The sequence below is a fragment of the Sprattus sprattus genome, assembly GCF_963457725.1.
Source record: "Sprattus sprattus genome assembly, chromosome: 17".
NCBI classification, from domain to species: Eukaryota; Metazoa; Chordata; class Actinopteri; order Clupeiformes; family Clupeidae; genus Sprattus; species Sprattus sprattus.
Window position 1 is genome coordinate 24,335,400 of NC_137915.1, and position 10,000 is coordinate 24,345,399.

General features: G+C 49.4%; 1 protein-coding gene across 1 annotated transcript in view; it reads right to left on the minus strand.

The window, feature by feature from the left end:
• The window catches only part of zeb1b (zinc finger E-box binding homeobox 1b), a gene marked incomplete at its 3' end in the record, with an annotated part of 51,848 nt that overhangs the window by 1,689 nt on the left and 40,159 nt on the right, over positions 1-10,000 (minus strand). Inside the window, exons 4-8 of the mRNA XM_080855501.1 lie at positions 8,946-9,148; positions 7,450-7,558; positions 5,314-6,869; positions 4,334-4,514; positions 2,138-2,649 (exon numbers count right to left, since the gene is read on the minus strand). Coding sequence (XP_080711627.1) covers positions 2,138-2,649; positions 4,334-4,514; positions 5,314-6,869; positions 7,450-7,558; positions 8,946-9,148 — 2,561 coding nt within the window. The remainder of the gene's footprint in view (positions 1-2,137; positions 2,650-4,333; positions 4,515-5,313; positions 6,870-7,449; positions 7,559-8,945; positions 9,149-10,000) is intronic.

The following is a 10,000-nucleotide window of genomic DNA, read 5'->3' on the forward strand; positions in this document are numbered from 1 at the left end:
GAGGGGAACATGCGGTTAGCTAGAAACACAAGCACTCGGCCATCAGGCAGGCAGGCAGGCTCCACGCCGCGTGGGGAAACATGACGTTACTCATCTCTCTGTTTGTTCCCCCCAACTCTCATGGCTGACATGTTTAGAGAGGGTGGGCCAGGGGATTATTAGTGGTTAAAGTTCGAGAAAACAAACAAATTCAATTCTGCTATAAAATACACCGGCCCTATCAACAGGAATCCCCCCCCCCCCCCCCCCCACCCATGTCAACATGCTGCTTAGTAACAGCGTCATGGAAACGTGGCATCACTTTTCAATGGAACTTCCCGCATGCGTGTTTTGCATAAGGGTGTGTGTGAGTATGAGCGTGTGTATGAAGATGGGGGGTTAACAGAGAGATCCTCATCGCCTCCTTTCAAAAAGACACCACGAAGTCCTTTTCAAATCACACATCTTACCCCGACATCAATTCCCCCTTTGTGTGACATCACAGGATCTCTGAGAGTCCATTGGACCATCAGAAGTCACACCCCACATCTCCTCATGACCTCACAGGGATTGTTTGTTTGTTTTGTTTGTTTGTTTTTTTTTTCGTTAAGGCTCACAGTCAAAAGCAGGCAGGCAGGTATCCGGGCCGCCACCACAAGGAGGCGCCCTAACACTGAGGGGGTTGGGTCACAGCGGTGGTCCACAGGTAAACAGGTAAACAGGTGAGTGGTAGTGCACAAGTAAATAGTTCCTTCAGATGCCCGGAGAATTCTCAGCCTCTTCTTCGTTTTGTTCATTGGCAATAAAAACACTGTAAGGTTTCAAAACTAACAAAAAGAGAAGAAAAATCTCGGCCACAAATAAAATCAGTAACACAAAGAAAACCAGCAAAAGTAACACTGTTGAAAGAAGACCCATTGAGTTTTTCTTTTTAAGAGACAAACAAACAAAAGTCATTGCTAGCTAAAAGGAGTGGTGTCTCTTTAGTTAAATGCAGGATTGGCTGATTTGCTTTTGTTTGTTTGTAGTTTTTTGTCTTGTTCATTAACACTGAAGGTCTCAAGTGGGAAAACGTGTCAGGACAGGAGTTAGTCTCTTTTTTCAGGCACACTGGGAGATATACACAGTAGTGAACTCAAATGCAGCATAGAGAGACCAAGCACACACACACGAACACACACACACACACACACGCATACACATACACAAACACACATGCACTCGCATACGCTTGGCTTCTCTGTCGCTTGTTTTTCGCTCTTTTTGTCTCTTGATTCCATTTTTTTCTTTGTTCATCTGTCCATCCATGATAGAGGACGAGTCTGCAGTCTTTGCCTCCTCAGGCGAGGAGAGAGGGATGTACACTCGTTTAATCACCGGGCGTCTCCTCCTTTTCTCCCTCCTGCTGACCCTCTGTAGTGACATCCTCCTTTTCTTCTCCTCCACTCTTTTCCTCTATCTCCTCCTCTCCTTTTGCCTGGTCTGTTTCTCCTTCTTTCTCTTTCTCCATCTCCTCTCCTTCTTTCTCCATCTCCTCTCCCTCTTTCTCCTTCTCCATCTCCTCTCCATCTTCCTCTTTCTCCGTCTCCCCTCCTCCTTTCTCTCTGTCTATCTCCCCTCCTTCTTTCTCCACCTCCTTTCCTTCTTTCTCTTTATCCGTCTCCTGCCCTTCTTTCTCTCTCTCTGTCTCCTGCCCTTCTTTCTCTCTCTCTGTCTCCTCTCCTTCTTTCTCCATCTCCTCTTCTTCTTTCTCTTTCTCAAGCTCCTCTCCTTTTTTATCTTTCTCCGTCTCCTCTCCTTCTTTCTCTGTCTCCCCTCGTTCTTCCTGTTCCGCCTCTCCACTCTCTTTCTCCACCTCATCTACCTTTTCCTCATTCTCTCCCTCCCACTCCTTCACCATCTCCTCACCCTCTTCCTTCATTTCTGTCTTCTCTTCCTCCTCTCTCTGCTCTGTCACTCCTGCCTCCTCTGTCCTTTCTTCATCTCCTCTCTCTTCACTCTCATCGTCTTGTCCTTCCACTCTCTCCTCTCCTCCTTCCATCACCTCTCCCTCCTGCTGTGTCTCATCCCCTTCTTCCTCTCCCCTCTGCTCCTCCTCTCCCTCCCCTTCCTCTTCCTCTCCCTCTCCATCCTCTTCCTCTCTCTCCTCCTCCATCACCACCACCGTCATCATCTCTCCATCCGCCACTTCCTCCTCCTCCCTCTCTTCCTCCTGTTCCCCAATCTCCATCCCCTCCTCCTCTTCCTCTTCCTCCTCGTACTCCTCCCCCTCCTCCTCCCCGACACGCACCACGCGGATCTCGTCCTCGTCCAGCACACTCCCAGACGCGCCCGTCTCCTCCCCGTCCCCCTCGCTCTCCCTCTCGTCCGAGTCGTGGAGGGGGGAATGGGGCGAGGCGGCGCCGCTGCCCAGGGCCTGGTGCTCGGTGGCTGGGCTGAGGGGTGCCGAGCCGGTGCCTCCGTTGGCCGTGCGTCCACCTGGGGCGTCCTTGCGGCAGTAGGAGTAGCGGTGGTTCATGTGCTGGGAGTAGGAGCCCGAGTGGGAGAAGCGCTTGCCGCACTTGTCGCACTGGTAAGGCTTCTCTCCCGAGTGCAGGCGTGTGTGCTCGATCAGGTGGTGCTTGTGTTTGAAGGCCTTGTTGCAGATGCCGCACTCGTGGGGCCGCTTGCCTGCAGAAGGGAAAGACAAACATGCTGTTATAGGTGTGACCGTGTGTGCAAATGTGTGTGTGTTGATGTCTGTGTGCGTGTGTGACCGTGTGTGAGTCAGTGACTTAACGTCCAATTGGTTCAACTCACCGTTTAACTGGGCTATGATTATGATTTTGGTGTGTGTGATCTTGGTGTGCGTGAACTTTTGGTGTGTGTGAAGTGTCTCTCCGCGTGTGTGACAAACGTGTGTATCTAAGTACATGTACTGCGTACTCTATGATCATATACCGCTTCATGGGTGGGGCTTTAGTGGGCGGAGCCTCTTTGAGAGACATCCAGCCTGACGTATCACACACAGCTCCGTTTCCACGGGCAACAGGAGCAAACAGAGAATAGCAAGGGTGATGTCATTTGGACACGAAAGAGAGGCTCAGCGCCAGGACCTAAAGCCAGGTATCTAACGGCCTTCAAGAGAGAACAAGAGAGCAAAAGAAACGAGAGGGAGGACAGAGAGAAAGAGAGAGAGAGAGAGTGGAAGAGGGACTGTTTGCCTGTAGAGGAGGCCGATAGAAGAAGAAAGTATTACAAGCAGAGAGAGATGATTGGGGGCAGAGAGAGAAGGAGGGAGGGAGGGAGAGAAACATTAAGAGGGGGAGAGAGAGGGAGGAATGATGGAGGGAGAGGGACGGAGGGAGGATTAGGCACAGAAACCTGACGCAACCCTGGGAGGAGTGGAAGGTGATGTGGTTTGGCCATGGATACAGGGACAGGCCCACACCCTGCAGCCTTTCAACTCGCTCTTACACACACACACACACAAACACGCACACACGCACACACACACACACACACACACACACACACACACTCTCTCACACACACACACACACACTCACACAAACATACTTTCTCCCTCTCTCTGGGTGATCCATGCTCACTCTCCTCTCATCGGATCCACTTCACCCTAGAGCTCTCAGGCCCAACTACGCAACACACAGGGCCAAAACAGACACACACACACACACACACACACACACGGCCAAAACAGACACACACACACACACACACACGGCCAAATAGCAAGCTGCCAAACACACAGCCAGCTTGCACACCGTACAGCCAAAAGCAGTCACACTTGCAGCCAATACAGTCATACACAGGCCTACATTCCCATGGCCAAGTGGTCATAAATATGGCCTGTATATTTAGTTCTTAAATATGAGGTGCGAGGGAGGGTATGTACTAACATTTCAGCTGTTTTAACTGATTGTATGTCCATTGGCAAGATAGAGTGATTATGTTCAAAAGTATTTGTGTGTTATGTGTGTTATGAGTGAAAGTTTCTGTGTTTTTTGCATACCCTATGCTGCAAGTTATAGCATTCAACTACACATGATTACTTTCAAAGCAACTGCACTACGACACCAGAGAAGTCCTAACTGTTTATTGTCAACTTCAGCAAAACGTGGCAGAGAATTAGCCTACGGACCCTGCTTAAGGTCGCTGGTACTAACAGTTCTATCAAACAAACCGACACAAACCTTTGCCCGCTGATTATTTCCAATAAATTACGCCCTCCATGTAACGGAACAATTCGATTGGCTAATCAACATGATGTGTGTCTGACAAAAATGGCTAATTACCGGATAACAGAAACACTGATATATATGTGTGTGTGTGTGTGTGTGTGTACATGTGTTACCTGTGTGTTCATATTTGTGGCGGAGTAAGGAGCTACTCTTCTGGAAGATCTTGTCACACAGGTCACAGGCGTACTGACCCCCCTCTGTTCTCCTCATCTTCCTCTTCGGCGCGCCGGAGTCCGAGTCGTTCTGCTCCTCCGACACACACACACTCTCCACACCAGCGTCCAGCTTCTCCTCCTGCACCACAATTACACACTGCGGTCACACACACACACACTCACCTCCTCACAGTTACCTAAATTATTTCAACACATACCTCAAAGTCTCCACACATACACACACACACACACACACACACACACACTCTTTCATATGCAAATATGCACCTTTCTCTGCCAAAAACACACACAGTCGCACACACACATCTCTCTGTTTGTAACAGTCCTTTGAAAACACACCTCACCTGCCAAACACACATTTCACTCCTAAAACTAGGACTCAACATTTGGCATTTGATAATAAAGATTGCCAAATATGCCATCAAATACAACTGTAGGTTATTGTGAATAATTCCTTACTTGAACTGAAACAATGACATTCTTTCTGACCTCCACTTGACTGACAGTTACACACCTTTCACAACTTTAAGAGCCTGGCCATCTCTAACACTGTCTTATTTATTTTTAATATCTGAGTCAAAACACATTTATTTATTCATAGGCCATTCTCACAAAAACATGAGATATTGCTTTTATATTCTGGGAGGAAAAAGGTCTTGACCTATATTTATATGTAATGTTCCCAAAAACACAAGGTTCTTGTGCACTTACAGACACTGACACACACACACACACACACACACACACACACACACACACACACACACACACACACACACACACACACACACACACACACAGAGACACACACACAAACACACACAGACACACACACAAACACACACAGAGACACACACACAAAAACACACACACACACACACACACACACACACAGAGACACACACACACACACATACCTTGATGCCGTTGATGTGCAGCACTTGTGTGTGAGCAGCCTCGTCGGGCGACATGTCACTAGTGGGCTGAGCATAGGTGTATGCCAGCTGAGGAATGAGGATAGTCTTAGCCCCGCTGTGGTCCGTAATGGCAACCAGTGTGGGCAGTTGGTGGGCCACTAGGCTGATGGGATTGGCAGAGGTGGGCACACGGGAATTGGCGTTGGCATTGGCAGCGGTGAGTGGCGTGGCATCTTTCTTGGCACAGGTCAGGTTCAACGGCTCGTCCTGCATGGCTGGCGAGTTGACCTGGTTAGGGGTCGTTGCCGTGGCAGCGCCCTTGGGCAGCGAGAGGTCAAGAGGCCCGTCCCCGTCGACCAGGCCGCCCCGACAAGGGATGGGACCGTCAGCTGACAGGTTAAGAGGTCCTGGGCTTTGGGGGGAGGAGCCGGGCTGTGATTGGTCGGCTGGCTGCGGTGACGGCGAACGGGAGCAGGAGGGTGTTGGGTCGGGCGTGGGCTGAGGCGAGATGTCCACATCAGAGCTGGCCCCGGAAGCGTCTCCCGAGGGGTTTGTATGTGTGTTTGTGTCGGTGGGTGTGTGTGACTGCTTGGCCTGCATCTTGCGGAACCAGCGCGTCACGGTGCTCGGGGGCAGGCTGACGGCCGTGGAGATGCGTGCGATCTCCGCCGTCTCCGGCTCGGCGTTCAGCGCATAGTACGCCTTCAGCACCGACTGCAGGCTCTTCTCGCTCGGGGTCGTTGCCATGGCAACCGGTGTCGTGGTGCCGTTGTCGCCGTTGACCGCCTCTCCTTCAGCCGAAGCCTCAGTTTCCTTCGTCCCGCCCTCTTCCTCCTCGTCCAGGCTCTTTTTCCTTTTCTTCAGCGTCAGGTCCTCCGCCTCCCGCTCCGTCTTGCACAGCGGCGTGTGCGCGGGGTTGTGCGTGGTCATCGCCACGGCGACCGGCTCCTTCTTGAGCTGTAGCACAGCGTGTGCCTGCGTCTGCGTCTGCGTCTGCGTCTGCACTGCGTGCGTCTGAGCCGCGTGCCCGGGGTCCAAACTATAGTTGATCAGAATCTTAGCGTGCCCGTCCTGATCCAACAGAGGCAAGCTTATGGTCTGTATGAGCGGCCCGTTGGCATTGCCCCCGTGCGCCGGATCGCCCTTAAGCAGGCTCTGCAGCTGTGCCAGGCTAATGCTGACGGGCGACATCAGGCCCACGGTGGGCAGTAGCAGCTGGAGGGGGGCGGGCACGGTGGTGGTGGTGGCGACGGCGGCGGTGGGCACCGTTGGCACAGCGGGCTTCAGGTCGCTCTCCACCGGCTCTGCCTTGATGTGGGTGATGGGCAGCGGCCCCTTGGATTGGGGTTTGGTGGGCGGGTTAGGCTTCTCACGAGGGGGGGCTCGGGGCGTGGCGGGGGCAGAGGGGGACACGGGACCAGAGGGCGGGGCCAGAGGGCGGGTCCGACCGTTGACGGACAGCAGGCCGATGCATTTCTTGCTGCTGATGTGAGAGCTGTAGGAGCCGGAGTGGGAGAAGCGCTTCTTGCAATTGGAGCACTCGTACGGCTTCTCTCCTGCAACACACACACACACACACACACACACACACACACACACACACACACATTCACACAGATCATGAGCAAAGAGGTGCAGATAAATACAGTAAGAGTATACAGAACACACACACACATCCCGATCCACCTCCATAAAATCTAGGTATAAAGTACACACACATTGTCACAAATAATAAAGAGAACAACTGTGGACCAAGACAGGTGAGACAATGAAACACACACACACACACACACACACACACACACACGTACACACACACACACAGCTCTGCTGATGTTTGTGCACTAATGTAAGAACTCTTCTGAAAGACCTCTTTTAACACCATCACCTTAGGTCTAACACACACACACACACACTCACACTCAAATCCTCCCACACACACTCACATGAGCTCACATAATTTTCACACCCCTGTGATGTGCACACACAAAAGTTGTGAATACCTCTCTCACACACACACACGTATTGCAATTGAGCATTGTCACAGAGCATTTACAAAAATTATAGCTGGAGGCCACACACACACACACACATACACACACGCACACACACACACACACACACACACACACTCACCACTATGTATGCGCAAGTGCTCCTTCAGATGGTGCTTGTATTTGAAGGCTTTGCCACATTCAGTGCACTTGAACTTCCTGTTGCCCCCTCCTGACTGAGCCACATGCCGCTGACAGAGAGAGAGAGAAAGTGAGAGAGAGAGAGCGACAGGGAGAGAGAGAGAGAGAGAGAGAGAGACAGAAAGAGAAAGAGACAAAGAGACAGGGAGGGAGAGAGAGAGAGGTGGAGAGAGAGAGAGAGAGAGAGAGAGAGAGAAAGAGACAGGGAGAGAGAGAGAGAGAGAGAGATAAAGTGAGAGAGACAAAGAGACAGGTAGGGAGAGAGAGAGAAACAGTGAGATTTATTTTCAGCACCTTCATTGGGCAGATTCTTAGGGTGTTCTTAAGAAGACACTCATGGTTCTCTCTAGCTTGGATCTCTAGCTGGAGGTGTAGCCGCAGAGGGAACAGCTGTAGTGTGTGTGTGTGTGTGTGTGTGTTTGTGTGTGCATGTGTGTTCATGTGCGTGTGTGTGTGTGTGTGTACGTGTGCGTATGTGTGCCTGTGTGTGTGTCTTGCACGTTACTGTACTGTTATTTAGATTGTCCATCTAGCTAGATAGATACCTCTCGACAGTCTCGCCAGAGACGGAATAAAAAATAAGAATAAATAATCTTTGTAGGTTATTAGCTAGCCTCAACTATTATATACAGATCTTTCCCAGTGGTGAAAGAACATGACTCGTCTACAATGTTGTGCTTGTTGCGTTTAATGAAGAGGTTGTGTTCTCATTTTTTGATTGAGACCTGTACCCATTTGCTTCGATTATTGTTGTGTCCCCTTCGTTGTTGATCTTAATATTTTGGATCCATCCTTCCATTTTGTTATCCTTTTGTTAAATCACATATTCTATTATATGCTGCACCTCAAGGCACCTTTTTTCCCTCTTTTAATTAGTGTTAATACTGTAGGCCAATCACTTTTATTTCATTGGGCCTAATGTAGTAAAAAAACACTGTTAAATGACTGAGACAGTTATTTTGTATTAAGTTAAGTGTTAAAAGGGACCTTTGTACTTGGCCCTACTGCTTGATTTGAAGGCCTGTTGCCCTGTTGATTAAATAAATAGGTAAAAAAAAGATACATGTTTATTGTGTTTGACTGTTCAGTACTGTTCATATTCATTACATTTAAAAAGCAGATATAAAAGTAACTTAAAAGTTACTTTCCCTAGTAACTAATTACTTTTGACAGTAACTGGTGAAGTAATTCAATTACCTATAAAAGAAGTAACTAGTAACTGTAACTAAGTACTTATTTTCAGTAACTTGCCCAACACTGTGTGTGTGTGTCTACCTGGTCTCTGCCGTTCTTGTGTGTGCTCATGTGTTTCTCTAGCTGAGATCTGTGGCTGAAGCTGTATGAGCACAGGGAACAGCTGTAGTTGTGTGTGTGTGTGTGTGTGTGTCTGTGTTTGTGTGTGTGTATGTGTGTGTGTGTGTGTGTGTGTGTGTCTACCTGGTCTCTGCCGTTCTTGTGTGCGCTCATGTGTTTCTCTAGCTGGGATCTCTGGCTGAAGGTGTATGAGCACAGGGAACAGCTGTAGTTGTCTTCGTTCTTCTCGTGCCGGAGCTTCACGTGCTCCTTCAGCGAGGCGTAGCGCTTGTAACCGCGGGAACAGTACGGGCAGGTCAGCAACTGAGAGAAAGCGTCTGGGGTCCCTGGAGAGGAGAGAGAGAGAGAGAGAGAGAGAGAGTGGAGGGAGGGAGGGAGTAGAGTTTTTGTTGCTGTTGACATACTAACCTAAAAGCAGGAAAAAACAAACTACATAATGCACACATACACACATGCCTGCACTGTGGGTGCGCGCTTTTGTTTTAGTACACCTGTGGGACTGTGTGTGTGAGAGAGATGGAGCGTGTGTGTGTGTGTGAGAGTGTGTGAGAGTGTGTGAGAGTGTGCGTGTGTGTGTTTTGGGGGGGGGTGGGAGAGTCACAAAGGTGGAGCCAAATGATGATTAGGACAAGTGCAAACAGCAGGCACACACACACACACACACACACACACACACACACACACACACATATATATACACATTCGGACAAGGAGGATTATCAATGAGTCATTCTGGGGTCTCCCCTCATATCTATGAGTCTGCCCATATGTTGTAAGTGTGAGCAGATACAGTATGTGTGTTTAAGGGTAATGTGTGTGTCAGATTTAGATTTGGATTCTAGAGTAAAAAACGAAGAAAGGAGAACAGATGACAGGGAAGAGAAGAGGGAGGAAGTAGAAGAGGATAGCAAGAACAGTGCAGGAGGGAGGAAAACAAAAGGATGATTGAAAGGGTAGAGAGAAGAGAAGACAAGAGATGAACGAGTGAACCATCAAAATGAGAGGAATATAATACATAAGCTGAGAAGGAGGAGAGGAGAGAGGAGAAGAGAGAAAGATAAAAAACCAGACAGTGAAGATAAAGGGTTGAAAGTGAGCTCATGGAGACTGTTCTTTGGGCTCTCACACAGGTAAAGTATTACCTGTTAACAGGTGATGTATTAAACTACCCCCTGAAC